Genomic DNA, 14,504 nt, shown 5'->3' on the forward strand with positions numbered 1-14,504 from the left:
CTTGAAAACACAATTAAAGGCAGATGCTTAAGCTGAAAAATCATATTGTTCCTATATGGAGGTGCATGTTGTTTCATCAAAAAATATAATCTTGTCGTCATTATTTAACATGCCCTCATGTCGGTTCAAAACCATATGCTGTTGTTTTTCTGGGAAACACTATGGAATATTTTTTTTTCTTCTGTGCAATAACAGTTCAAGATGACCATGATGCTCTTTTCTCCTCACAAAGCATTGAAAAAAGTCTATAGATGGATCATGAAATATTTACATATGCGCTAAGGAAAATAATTTTTGAGTTTTATGTTATCTGGTGTTTTGGATGGATATTGAAGAAGCTCCTGATGTGGGGATTTATGGAGTATGAAATATGAAACATGTACTGTTTTATTTAAGAAACATGTTGAATAATCTTATGTTTAGGCCTGTACAATTTTGCCATTTCTTTTTCAGTTTTTTTACCTTTAAATAAAACTGCCTGGAATTTCTTGTTGGGATGGAGTGGAAAAGTTAAGATCTTATAACTTTAAAATTCAATACATGTTACATAAAATAGATCTAAAAGGCGGTTTTAACAACAACAACATTAAACTAACAGCCTTTGGGGTTTGTGGACGAAACACCTATGGTCCGATTCACGTTTTAAAATTTCCTCTGGTGTGTAAGTGTGTATTAGTACATTAACGATATGCAAAAGGTACATATCCCAAAGTAAACGATGACGCGAGTTGTTTCCAATGTAAATCTCTTTTTTTCTTCGTGGGATTGGTGATGTTGACAAGATCCGACATTATCATTATTTTTCCTGCTTCGGACTCACAGCCTGTAAGTTAACTCCTGTTAGCAACCGAGTCTTTCAAACATGGTAAGGAGCGTCACATTTACGGCTGATGTCAGAGGTATTCAGGCCAATCACAACATACAGATTATCTGGCCAATCAGGGACACAGAGCTTTTTAAATCTGTGCGTTTCAGGAAGAGAGTGAAATCTGGAGCTACAAAAATGTATGGTATGTGAAAAATAATGTTTAGTTTTAACCATAAACCACGCAAACACATTGTATTATGCCAAATACACAAAATAACGTTGCTTTTTATCAATGAAATAGGTGCTCTTTAACTTTCGGTAGACTTTCGCAAAGAATCATTAACAACAGAGTAATTCTAGATTATGTCTGATAAAAACAAATTAAATTACCTTATTTGAATTCATAGCTAAAGTGTATCAACTACTAACGTTACACTAAGCTAACCTGTGTAAAATTAACATACATATTCTTACCTGGATGCCAACTCTCTCAGCACATTGTTGCACATGCTCACAGTCTCCCCTCGTCTTGTAGAAACCGAAATATTTATTTTACACGAGGTATTTGTTCCAGAGGTCAGTTTAGTCGCTAGCCAAACCGATAAACAAGCACAGACCGAAAGTTAATTTCTGGTCCAAACGCGCGACAGTGCGCGTGCTCCAATGAAACAGTCTTTACACAACTGTTATTAGGCTTGTTCGACTTCATGCGGCGACGGAATAACTGACAGGCGGATGACGTAAAAGTATCGCGAGAGCGATTCGAGAAATCATACAGAGAAGTCTAATTTCAACTCGCTCTCGCGGTACTTTGACGTCATCTGCCTGTCAGTTATTTCGGGCCGCATGAAGGCGAACAAGCCTAATGACAGTTGTGTAAACACTTAATTTGTACCTAAATGGTATAGGGTCTTTTAGTAAAGGATGTCATACAGCTGTTGTACCATTTTTTTCTGAGAGTGTAGTATAGTATGGGCTAGTCTACATGTACATTCAGTAATAGGTCAAAGTAAATTCTCCTGTTTCCAAGAAAAAATATAATTTGATACTTTTACTCATAGCCATTTAATTTCAACATTATAATGTGCCTTTTACAGTACAGTACTATTTATTCAAACCCAAAGCAGAGCAATGCATACTTTGCCATATATTCTTCACGTTCCACATTGTGAGAACAAGCATAATACACCTATTTACACTTGGTATACACACAAGAGCACAGTGGCGATATAACCTTATGGAACAGTTGATCTCAGATTCCCATCCTCGTTTTCTTTATGGCCCGGCCCCCACCATTGGATTATTCATGCCGCTTAATGACGGCTATTAGAAGGAGGCAGCCTAAGGTTGGAGAGGCGAGCAACAATTAGCCCTCTTCCCTAGAGAGAGAAGTGAAGCGTGGCCTGGTGGGACTCCCAGTAATCACAGCTCTTATCTGCACTTTTCCCCTGCTGTCTGCATGTTTGAGAGCAGCAGACTGAGCCTCATGCACTTATGTGCCAAAAAGCCCCTTAGTACACAGCAAAGTTACACAACACATCTGGACAGCAGAACCGTGGAGGACCCGACAATGTTTTAGGGTTGTTGTTTTTGCCACGTCAGTGCTTGCAGCCTAGAGATATTGCAGAATGTTCTATTTATATAATAGATATAAAAACATTAGGCATTTTATATTGCAATGACATCTGATAACGTCATACTGTACAATAAATGTGTACACAGCCTGCTACTTCAAAATCTGGCATTTAAACATCTGCTTAATTAAAGCATTTCCATTGTCCATGTTGCAATTATGTTTACAGAAAAACTTAATGGAAGTCTGTGTTGAATCTATGGATTTAACCACCGCAGTAGCCCGGACAACTCTTGAAAAACATTACATCAACTACTTGATTCTGCCAGGAAACCACATGTTAAAATCTGTACATTCACTTGTAATTCTGTAAAATAAATACACGCTGATGATTCATTAAGGATGTCAAAACACTGCCTTTTATTAACAGGACTGCGTGCAAACAAAAGCGTCATTCAAGGTCATAACTAAATGATGCTATTTAAATAATAAAAATCATTAGTACTGGCATTTTTAACAAATGATGTTACACATCTACAAATCATGTTGAAGATGGCTGTGAATTATGTATAAATATACATCAGTGAGTTTAACAAATGCTCAAGATCTAAAGCTTTGGCACATGACATGATCTGATTCAGATGTCAGAATGTTCAGTATGTTTTAGACATGTGACTCAGAGTGGATAAAAACAATGTAACATGTAGAGATTAGTTGTGGGCAAATGATTAATCGCGATTAATAGCACACAAAATAATATTTTTTGTTTGTATAATATGTGTAATTATTATGTGTATTTAAATTCACATACATACACGTGAACATTTTAAAAATATATATATAAATTATTTTAAAGGAAAACACCACAATTTTTCAATATTTTACTATGTTCTCAAATTTGACAAATTAATACATACCTATCTTTTTTCAATGCGTGCACTCAATCTTTGTACAATGCGTTGTGAATGTGCCAGCACCCAGCCCAGCCCCATTCATTCCCCAGGATCCAAACAGGGATGAATTTAGAAGCCACCAAACACTTCCATGTTTTCCCTATTTAAAGAGTTTGGATCCTAAGGAATGAATGGGGCCAGGCCAAATATCAACACATTCACAACGCGCTGTACAAAGATTGAGTGCATGTGTTGAAAAAAAATATGTATGTATTAATTAATTCAAGTTGAGGTAAGAACATAGTAAAATATTGAAAAACGGTGGTGTTTTCCTTTCCATGTAAGATAAAATATATGCAAATATACATAAATATACACACACACACACACACACGTAAATATTTGTTAAATACAAACAAGAATGTGCATATTTCTATATACATAATAATTACACACACACACATATATTATGCAAACACAAACTTTTATTTTGTATGCGATTAATCGCGACCAATCATTTGAAAGCCCTACAGTAGAGATGCACTGATACTAAATTTTTGTGCTGATACTGATATTCGATTACTTAGAATGGCCTCTACCAATACAGATAGTTTTGCTTTTTACTCATTGTTTCAAATTATTATGTTAGTACAGAGCGTACATCAGTGGTCTCCACACGGAGTCTGTGAGGTGCCCGCCAATGCACATTCTATTAATAGCCTTAATTTTATTATTTTTTAGATATTTTTATATAAGCTTGGCTTAAATTATGCATGTTAACATTTTAAACAATGATAAAACATATAAACAAATAAAATAAAAGAAAAAAGTTTTAAGTATACTATATAAAAAAGTAGCCCTGTTTTATTTATTGTGGTAGCCCTCCCTCACAAAAAGGTTGGAGACCCCTGGCTTACATTGTCACGCAATTCAATAATAATCACATAGTATGAGTTTGGATGTGTTTTTCTGCCCCTTTTCATTGCCAGAATATAATCTGCCCTGTTTTGAAACAATCGTCCGATGTCACACAGTGGGAAAAATTGCTTATATTTCCTGATCCCGATACATCGGTGCATCCATAATAACGTGTTTTCTTTTTTACCGCACTGCAAAACAATAGAAGTTTTATAATAAACTGTCAAAGCTGTGTTGTTTTATATACACTTTTTTAAGATTATTACATCCAGACCACAGGGTCCTGGCACATTTTTATAATAATAATTATAATTATAATATTATAACACCATCATTTAGTAGTATTTATTCCAGAATGCTCCTGATCATGGAATGTGCAAGTTTTCAAAATGCAGCTCTTCCCTCCCTGATGGGAATGCGGGGCACATTGCCAATGGAAACTCCTTCTGTAATTGGTTGGGGAGGGTTGATTCAGCCCTTTAGATGTAGAGTTTTCCCTTGTGTTTAAAATAAATGTTATTTCAAGATAGAAATAGCGCCGCAGTAAGTGTAAACAGTTTTATTCATATCTAATTAAAGAATATTAGGTTTAACCAATAAAATCAGCTTGATTATCTTAAAAAAATCTATTACAAAATATCGCCTACGCAACATGTTTTCAAACATCCTTACAGTGTGTAACCCACACTAGTAGAGTAAGCAGAGCCCTGCTGCTTTGAGTTACACCATTTACAACAAATACGAAACTTTGAATCTCCAGAAAAGCTGTGTTTATAAAATAAACATTACTTTGACTTTCTGACAGTCGACTGAGAGAAAGAGCTACTATACAATGAAAGTCAAGCATCAACTTGCATTTCTTAAATAAGCAGGGTTGTGTTTCCGGCCCTGGCCAGCGAGCCTCACCCAGTCCAAGAACGAATGCGTCACCCCTGTAATTCACCATACCCGGGAGCGCCTCTCCTGAAGTCAGCAGTCCTGCTGGAAGTGGTGAGCGTGAAGTGCACACGTAGGCAGCACTTAAGCTAGACGGTGTTGGCATGTGGCCGTCTGAAACGCTGGCTGACAGACGATTGATCGGCGGTCTGTTTTCAGTTCTCGTAGGACCAGCCGTGCACCCTACCCCAGGCATCACCTACCAGCAGTGTGCCATGCGTTCTGAAATTACAGACCTCATTATGTAACATTAGAAAATCAGTAATACGCAAATTGATGAATCATATTTACAATGGTCGCTTACTAGCACTCTGATCCGCTGTAACCTTACAGGCCCAGACAGAGTTAAACAATGAATCAATTCAAGATGGGAAGGATGTATCAAAACATATTTTAAGCTGTTGTCAATACCTGGATATTCCCAGAGCAGTAATCGCAGGGTTATTTTTGCCACGCCGACGAGAGGACGCATTGCGGTTCAACTCTCGACAGAGCACCAGGTGTCTTTCCCACTTCCACGAGCCGGCATCTATGAAAAGCAAAAACAAAAAGAAGAGTGAGATATGAGACAGGCGGATTATTTATGGTCAGCACGTTGCTAAATTGAGAGAAATACATCTAATATAAAGCCTTCACAGTTACGAGTTCCCCCAATTTAATTTGAACGCATTGATACTTACACGCGCCGACGCTGTGCTGTAACCAATGTGTACCAAATTGGATTTGGTTATTATTGCTTTCTAAATTGCGTGCCTACATCAGCAAAATTGCTCATCAGTGTTTACTGGCTGTATGTTTAATAACTTTGCCCTGTAATTCCTCGCAGCTAGCCCTAATGCGTCGCACGAAACCGTGCATCATTATGAACTTTCCTTCGGATGGCTCAAAACCAAACCTCTGGCCGTGTGCCCGCACCGTCACGCTTAAAAAATAAGCAATCCAATTTGCACACGGCATGTTTGAAAGATGTCTGGTATTCGTTCTGGCTATTTCATTTCACACATTACTTGTATATTAGAAAATAACGACTCTTATCTCTTGTCGCAAAGCACGCCGTTTTCCAATATTCAGAGAAAGTCCACGTTAGAGCCATTAAGGAAGCTTGTGGTTATAAGAGTCTCGTGGCCTGGGGCAACATGTACAAATCCACGTATTTATGCTCGATCTCAGTTCCAACTTAAGGTGAAGTGTATTAGTGTTACCTGCTTGTTCAGGAGCTGATGGCGAAACATGCCCTTGAGACATTGAGCTCTTCTCGTGTCCAGGTAATTGTACTCTAGTATATTCAGTCTTCCATATCTGCAACAGAACCACACAGCTAATGAAAAAAAGAGGAAGAAAAAAATCGAATGCAATTGAAGCTATATTCATAAATCAAATCTGCCGGCCACTGATGTCGCAGGTCCGGGCTCCAATTGAAGCCTAATTTAAGCAGCATTTTGATTTAATAACTGCTCTTACCTCATCTAAAGTGAGCACATGTAACTATTAATGCTTCTGAGGGACTCCGGAGCCAAGCCTGTGAGCCCCATTTCAATATCCCAGTTACCATATTTTAATATTTTGCAGCTATATTACCTGACTATTAAGCGGGAAACGCTAGCGGAAAGATTTATTGCTTAAACACAAAGGTGTAGTCTTTGGAGAAGACTTCTCATTTAAAACGCGCTCATTATAAAGTTCACTACACGATCATCTCAGGCCGGTTCTGAAGTTCGGATCGTACCCTGACAATGCCGTCTGCGCAGCCGGTGATGATCACGTTGCGGGGGTCCCACTCGTGCTTCTGCGTAAAGCAGCAGCATAGAATGTTTGCATCGGGCGCGCATGAAGCATTGATGGAGGCCAGCAGTTGCCCCTTCATGGTCCAGAGGTACAAATGGGTGTCGGAGCATGATACAATCTCAACCTAAAAAAAGAGACAAAAATGTTACGCCACAAGTATGAATATCAGTACATTAGACAACAAACTAGATTCGCAAAGCCAGTTCTTGAAAGGCATGAACAGAAATAAATGGATTAAATAATTTTGAATTTCGAATTTTGTCTTCCATTTTTGTCATCTGATGACAGACAAAAAAGACCAATCAGCAATTTAGTATGCAAATGTATGTAACAAAGACCGTCCAATTAGCACTCAGTCAACATCATATTGTAATTACGATGCCATCAATGTTTCAGTAACGCTGCGTCCAAAATCGCATACTACATCACTTGACATAGTGTACGTTGTCATAACAACAAGTTCAATTAAACCACAAAGGAGAGCTGTTTAAGGGGCGGTTCACATTTCACGTCTTTTGCACGCGCTTATACGTTATTTTAAATGCAGACGTGCAGCAAACGCACTCAAAGAGAGTGACGCGGTTCCAGGCGTGTCAGCGCTGCAGCGAGTTGAAACTTTTCAAATTGCTGCGTCGAAGGCGCATTGGAAAAGGAGAAGGAAAGCGATGCGGTCTTAGACGCGAAATGTCAACTGCCCCTAATATATGTATTTGCATTTGAATATTACCACTTTCGGACACTTTTTAACCCTTTAACTGGCGCAGCCCTTTTTGAGTGGGGGGTTGGTGAAAAGGTGTTATAGACCTTTAAATTAATATAACTCTGGCATTTTTTTTTTGTCTAGAAGCCTAATTTTGGTTTTAATTTTGGTAATTTTTGGTTTTAAAGAAGACACTTTAACGTTTTTTAGGGAAGTGTCTAGAGGTGAAAATATTTTTTTTAAAGCAGTTTACATTTATTTGTAATAAATAATAATGCAATATAGTCTAATTTTTAATACATAAAATTGTCAAAAAACTGAGGTTTGTGCTGGTTTGCTTTGAGGTTTGCTGCATACTTGTGTCACAAATTAATAAATTACAGTTACTGCATTATTATTACTGCTAAAAGGTTTTGAAATATGAAAACTACATTCTTAGACCTTTCCAACAATATATAGTTTGTCGTGATAAATTAACATTTACATAGAACATATTGAAATAAACGTAGGTGTCCCGCTCACGGGACAGCGCCAATTAACGAAAACAACGCCTCTCATTCTTCTTCGTTGGATAACTCCTCTCTTGGTGGCTCACGGGATAGTCAAGTGTCCATCGAATGTACATTTCGAGATCTTGTTTGATTAAAGTCACCATGAAATCGACTTTGACAATTCTTCTTTTTTTTGGCCATTTTGTCTTTATTTTTAACAGTGAATAAGGAGGGGACAGGAAAGTACAAGAAGGAGAGAGGGGTATGGGATCGGCAAATGACACGAGCCGGGAATCGAACTGGGTTTTGGGTTTCACTTGGATAAACAGTACGTCACAATAGGAAAATAAAGACAATTGCAACTTCTGTTTCATTGTGACTTCAAACCCTAACAAAAAATAGTTTTTACTAAAATGTTATATGCTTGTTGGCATGTTTTTTTAAATAAATGACACTTCTTTTAATATTTATTTTATATAATGACATTCATTCATTTGTAAATCAGGGCTGCTGTAGATCATTTCTATTGGCACTAATAGTAGCAGATATCTTTCCATGTAACAGGGTGTTTAAGCATTAAAGCAGGTCTGAAAGGAAATGCCCACCCTTTCAGGAATGCCCAAAAACCACACAGATACACTCCAAACAAGGTCATCACCCAGACTCAACTAACCACTGCACCGGCCAATTTATTAAACACAAGAGTGAGATGGACAGGGAGAGATTCTGGGGCTAAAATGCAGGCTGACCTCTGTGTGTGTTTTTTTGTAGCAGGATACTCACAGTCAGGTCATTAATAGCCAGGGCAGACACGCCAGAGGAATGTCCTGGTAACTGTGTGATGTAGCTGAGGTCCTCCAGGTCCCACAGGATGCAGGTCTGGTCCAGAGAGCCGCTAATAATCACGCTGTGAGCTTCTGATGCTGCTAGACAAGTCACTGTATCTGTGTGTCCATACAAGGTCTGGAAGGAAAAATAAACTCCTTTCTGTTAATTGCGCACTGTAACAGGGAACAACATTAGGCAATTTAAGCATGATTTTGGTTTGGGTAGTAAATATTATACAAACCACATTTTTATTGAATTGCTATTAAAATGTCCTATTATTGATGAATTGAACATGTTTTTTTTTACGTACTGACCTGTTTGAGTTTCATGTGTTTGAGTTTGTCTTTGCTGATGGAGATGTCCCACACACACACAACAGTGCTGGTCCCGGCCGTGATGATGGTGTTGCTGTTAGGGCAGGAAGCACAGACAGCTTCCCCCCAGTCTGACAGACTCTCACACACTCCGAAGCTCTGAAACGGGTATGAAAGAATTTGTTGAACCTGTTAAGTCATCAGCATTCAAATTTATAATATATGTCAATGTACTGTAAGATGAGAATCAAATAAGTGAATAAACTTTATAGGGCTTATCCTAGTCCCAGACTAAAATGTGTTTGAGGTGCCTTAAAGGGATAGTTCACATTAAAATTAAAATTCTTTCATCATTTACTCATCCTCATGTTGTTATTAACCTGTATGAATTTCTTTTTTCTGATGAAAACAAAAAAATATATTTTGAGAAATGATGGTAAACACACAGCAGATAGTGAGCATAGACTTCCATAGTAGGAAAACATATTTTAGAAGTATTGTGATAAATGATAAAGAAAGTATTTTCATAAATGATGGTTAGCACACAGTTGACAGTACCCATTAAATTCCATCATTTTTTTTTATTCCTACTATGGAAGTCTATGGTCACTACCTGCTGTGTGTTTACCATCATTTCTCAAAATATCTTCTTTTGTGTTCATCAGAAAAAAGAAATTCATACAGGTTTAGAACAACAGGAGGATGAGTAAATGATGACAGAATTTTCATTTTAAGATGAACTATCCTTTCAATTCAAAGGATTAGTCCATTTTCTTTTAAAAAAAATCCAGATAATTTACTCACCACCATGTCATCCAAAATGTTGATGTCTTTTTTTGTTCAGTCGAGAAGAAATAATGTTTTTTTAGGAAAACGTTCCAAGACTTTTCTCATTTTAATGGACTTTAATGGACCCCAACACTTAACAGTTTCAATGCAACTCAAAAGGACTCTAAACACTCCCAAACGAGGCACAAGGGTCCTATCCAGCGAAACGACTGCCGTCTTTGGCAAGAAAAAAAAGCACTTTAAAACCACAACTCGTCTTCCTCCGGCGCGACCTCACGTAATATGTCATCACATCAAGAGGTCACGGATGACGTATCGAAACTACACCCCAGTGTTTACAAGTGTGGATAAAGAGGACCCTTCCGACGTTGTTGTATGTCGAATGATACTAAGTAATGTCTTTATGTCAGTTTATTGTTCAAAATGGTCCGCAAATGTGCATTTCATATATGTAACACGTGACCTTTCCACAGCATTACGCAGTTACGTGAGGTTTTCTTGCCAAGGATGACAGTCGTTTCGCTAGCTAAGACCCTTATGCCTCGTTTGGGATTGTTTTGAGTCCTTTGAAACTGCAATTTTAAACTGCATTAAAACTGTTAAGTATTGGGGTCCATTAAAGTCCATCAAAACAAAAAAATCCTGGAATGTCTTCTCCAAAAACACAATTTCTTCTCGACCGAACAAAGAAAGACACCAACATTTTGAAAGACATGGCGGTAAACCATCTGGATTTCCTTTAAGAAAATGGACTAATCCTTTAAAAACATATCTCAGTGCCATTGTTTTGTCTCAAGATGCACACCAGTATTAATTTTGTAAGCTATGTTTGCAAGAACTACTTAAATGTCCTAATATAACTAAGGCCTTGTCCTGGCTTAACCTAAACCCTGTCTGGGAAACTGCCCCTATGGGTAAACAAATAAATAAAGCAAACCTTTTCGGCCGTGTAGTTCACAAAGGTGCAGGTCTGGTCATACGAACCCCAGCAGAAGTATGTGGTCCACTGTGGAGGGATGAGAAGTTTGTTCTTTTCGACAGCCAACACGTCCTTCTCTCTACATACTATCTGACCCACCGGCCCCAGTGACAGCTCTTCAAAGAGACACAGATAACAATTAGGTTCATTGACATACTGTGACTTTATTAGAAAATCATATGAAATTTCAAGCAAGGACAATGTTACTGTATGTTGCAGTGTGACATGCAACAGTAAACTGTACTTTGTCTAAATTTTCAATTAAAATTTTAAAATACTTATCATATCTTTTATTATCACACAAAACTGCCATACATTAAGTTAATACGTTTTAAATTGGCACATATAAATGACCTATATAAAGTACTGTACAGTATGACACAGTCAGTCTCTCTTACTCTCTGACAGTAACAGAAATCTAAATGAAGCCTCTGAGACGATTGCAAATATCTCTCAAGATGACCTTTATATCTTTCCTTGGATTTACCGGATCAGAATGATAAAGCAACACATGATGTGAGAACGAGATATTGAGTGAGAGACAATCGAGTGGGAGAGATGGAAATAGATTCATCTAATTTTCCAGAGAGATCCTTTTGGGATATTCGGATTATTAAATAAGCCTCAGAGGCCGTGTCATCAAGAGTGGCCTAACAAATAGCGGGAGCTGAATGGAGTCGAGCTATGACTGAGAAAATGAGCCTGTGAAAAGTCTAGCAAGCATCTTCTGCCTTGCGGCTCCTATTGCTCCCCGCAGACACGTCCAGATCTTGTAAAAAATAATTGAGGAATGGAATAAAATAACAAGGTGACTATGAATGATTAAATGGGGGGGCTAGCACAGATTCTGTGTATGTACCTTTGTATGTATGTATGTATTCTTGTACCTTTAATGGGCTGGGGGGAAGGCTTGAGCTTGTCCAGTTTATAAAAAAATGGGATGATTTGGCTGGATACCGAAGCCTCTTTTCCTGCAGAGCTTTTGGGAGATGTGCGGCTTGGGTGTGGTTTTGTAAAGAGCTGGAAATGCAAAACTCTCATGTTTTTAACCACTTTTCAGTCAAAGTGATTTAAACTCACATTATGCAAGAAAACACAGATGGGACACTAATTTATAAAGAGCAAATGAACAACTCGATACACTTACCTGCTTCGGCATTTGGCCGAAGTTGTTGATGTAGCCAAGAATGGTACTTTTCATCACAGGATCCTTCATGCTTGCTGTGTTGTATTTGTCAGTGTAAAAATAAGGGTGAAAAGTGTTAAGAGACTCCACGGCGGGCAGACCCTGCTGTCTGTAGCCGAAGATCAGATCAATCCAAAGATGCAGGCGTGCACTCACATAATCGCTCTCAAGAGCCTGCGAAGAGCGCAAAAGCGGTCAGTCAGCAGATATGCATGGGGGCTACTACAGTATTAGTGATGCCATAACTTTTATTTCTGCAAATGTGTGGGCAGAAAAGCCGGGTTCGAAGAGATTGCAAAATAATACATTTTCAAAAGATATGAAGGAAATATTCTGATTACAGCTCAAACAATCGGATCTAAAAACAATTATGTTCCAAAAGTTGGTAGTCCAATTTTATGTTGCTAAGTTACTTTTTTTTCAAAGTATTTTAGAAAAGGCCTAAAACGTCCAAACATTAACCATATATAAAGCGAAAACAGCACTTAAAATTACAACAATAATCACACCGGCTCTAACTCACGGGCTCTAAATTGTGGAAGATCCCTATATTACCCTTCATTTGCATATGAAGGAAAGCGAGCAGACAGAATAGCTCATTTTATGCCATCTAAAAATGATACAAATATTGCTCTGTAGATTGGGAACTGATAAAGCCTGGTCCTTATATGCCTGCAGGCGTAACATAGCAAGAAACAAATGCATTCATTCCAATAACCAGCAGGCTTCTGTAATGGAGTTATAGGAGAGTGCAAATATTGTACTTGTGCTGAATTGGCCCTGTTATCTCCTAATTACAATGGCGTTAAACAGAGCAATGGGGCTTTCTTGATGAACTCAACAAGTGCTTATTATCTCAAGAAACACGAGAAATGAAGCAGCTCTAAACATTATTTAACTTCAGCTGGATCTCAATGCCGCACAGACACTGATATTATTTTAATGAAACTTGGTGCGTTCTGTGCTGGCACTGACCCTTATTGTCCATCTCGTGTATAATCTGAGAGTAATTCAAGTATGCAGAACAGTATAGCATACTGTCCCTGTGATGAACAAAAGCTCATTTTGATATTGATATAATACTCTGAATGTGCCAGAGAGAGACTGACCTCCCTGTGCATCCTGATAAACTCCTGCGGGTCTCCTTTGGCCCATGGTGGCAAAACCACGTCGCCCAAGGCCGTCCCGTCCTCCATGCAACCTGCATACATTTTACTAGATTAATAATTATAGCTTATATACACTCACCTAAAGGATTATTAAGAACACCATACAAATACTGTATTTGACCCCCTTTCGCCTTCAGAACTGCCTTAATTCTATGTAACATTGATTCAACAAGCTGCTGAAAGCATTGTTTAGAAATGTTGGCCCTTATTGGTAGGATAGCATATTGCAGTTGATGGAAATTTGTGGGATGCACATCCAGGGCACGAAGCTTCCGTTCCACCACATCCCAAAATGCTCTATTGGGTTGAGATCTGGTGACTGTGGGGGCCATTTTAGTACAGTGAACTCATTCTCATGTTCAAGAAACCAATTGGATTTGCATTATCCTGCTGGAAGTAGCCATCAGAGGATGGGTACATGGTGGTCATAAAGGAATGGGACATGGTCAGAAACAATGCTCAGGTAGGCAGTGGCATTTAAACGATGCGCAATTGGCACTAAGGGGCCTAAAGTGTGCAAAGAAAACATTCCCCGCACCATTAAACCATTGCATTAATGAGAAATTGAACAGATGTTCCTAATAATCCTTTAGGCGAGTGTACTTATAAAATAACAAAATATGATGTTCTTTTGGCACTGTAAAGGTAGATGATTTACCAAAGTCAAGGTTGTTGGAGTTGACAAGGAAGTCTGGGAGGTAGAAAAACTCAGGAATGAGCTCTCTGACATCACTCATATTGTCCTTAGATGCAGATTCCCACTCCTTCTGAATGCAGTAGAACGTCCGCTCGGGAATGTCAAACGATCCACCCTGCAATATAAGTTTGAAATAGTCAAAAAGTCTAGAAAGGGTGCATTCCTGAGCATTATTTCAAAGCAAAATGCTGATGATATAGCTATTTTTAGTGCAAGACAGCAAAAGAAGTAATGAACTATTACATTAAAAGTCATAATACAGATAAGATCTCTATGTATACTAAGAAACAACTGCTTAGATTTGAGACATTTTCAAGCAATTGATTCAGGCTTTTTATTTTTCAAGGGAATTTATGTGTCTTGATGAAAATCTCTGGAGAAGTTATGCAATTTGTAGTAAAATAATATGCCCTCATTGAATGAAAGTAATATACTGTT

At 38.1% G+C, this 14,504-nt stretch overlaps 2 protein-coding genes across 2 annotated transcripts in view; both read right to left on the reverse strand.

Moving 5' to 3' along the window:
• c11h10orf71 (chromosome 11 C10orf71 homolog) overlaps window positions 1-1,480 on the reverse strand; it is a 40,685-nt gene extending 39,205 nt beyond the window's left edge. The window contains exon 1 of the mRNA XM_073873365.1: window positions 1,283-1,480. The gene's annotated coding sequence lies outside the window, so the exon portion shown is untranslated. The remainder of the gene's footprint in view (window positions 1-1,282) is intronic.
• A 2,624-nt stretch (window positions 1,481-4,104) lies between these two features.
• Window positions 4,105-14,504, reverse strand: part of wdfy4 (WDFY family member 4) — a 64,361-nt gene continuing 53,961 nt past the window's right edge. Inside the window, exons 54-64 of the mRNA XM_055169577.2 lie at window positions 14,028-14,181; window positions 13,310-13,401; window positions 12,162-12,374; window positions 11,902-12,034; window positions 10,973-11,130; window positions 9,247-9,405; window positions 8,888-9,067; window positions 6,855-7,037; window positions 6,331-6,427; window positions 5,540-5,657; window positions 4,105-5,350 (exon numbers count right to left, since the gene is read on the reverse strand). Coding sequence (XP_055025552.2) covers window positions 5,284-5,350; window positions 5,540-5,657; window positions 6,331-6,427; window positions 6,855-7,037; window positions 8,888-9,067; window positions 9,247-9,405; window positions 10,973-11,130; window positions 11,902-12,034; window positions 12,162-12,374; window positions 13,310-13,401; window positions 14,028-14,181 — 1,554 coding nt within the window. The 3' untranslated portion in view covers window positions 4,105-5,283. The remainder of the gene's footprint in view (window positions 5,351-5,539; window positions 5,658-6,330; window positions 6,428-6,854; window positions 7,038-8,887; window positions 9,068-9,246; window positions 9,406-10,972; window positions 11,131-11,901; window positions 12,035-12,161; window positions 12,375-13,309; window positions 13,402-14,027; window positions 14,182-14,504) is intronic.

This window comes from Misgurnus anguillicaudatus, chromosome 11 (genome assembly GCF_027580225.2).
Source record: "Misgurnus anguillicaudatus chromosome 11, ASM2758022v2, whole genome shotgun sequence".
In the NCBI taxonomy this organism is placed as follows: Eukaryota; Metazoa; Chordata; class Actinopteri; order Cypriniformes; family Cobitidae; genus Misgurnus; species Misgurnus anguillicaudatus.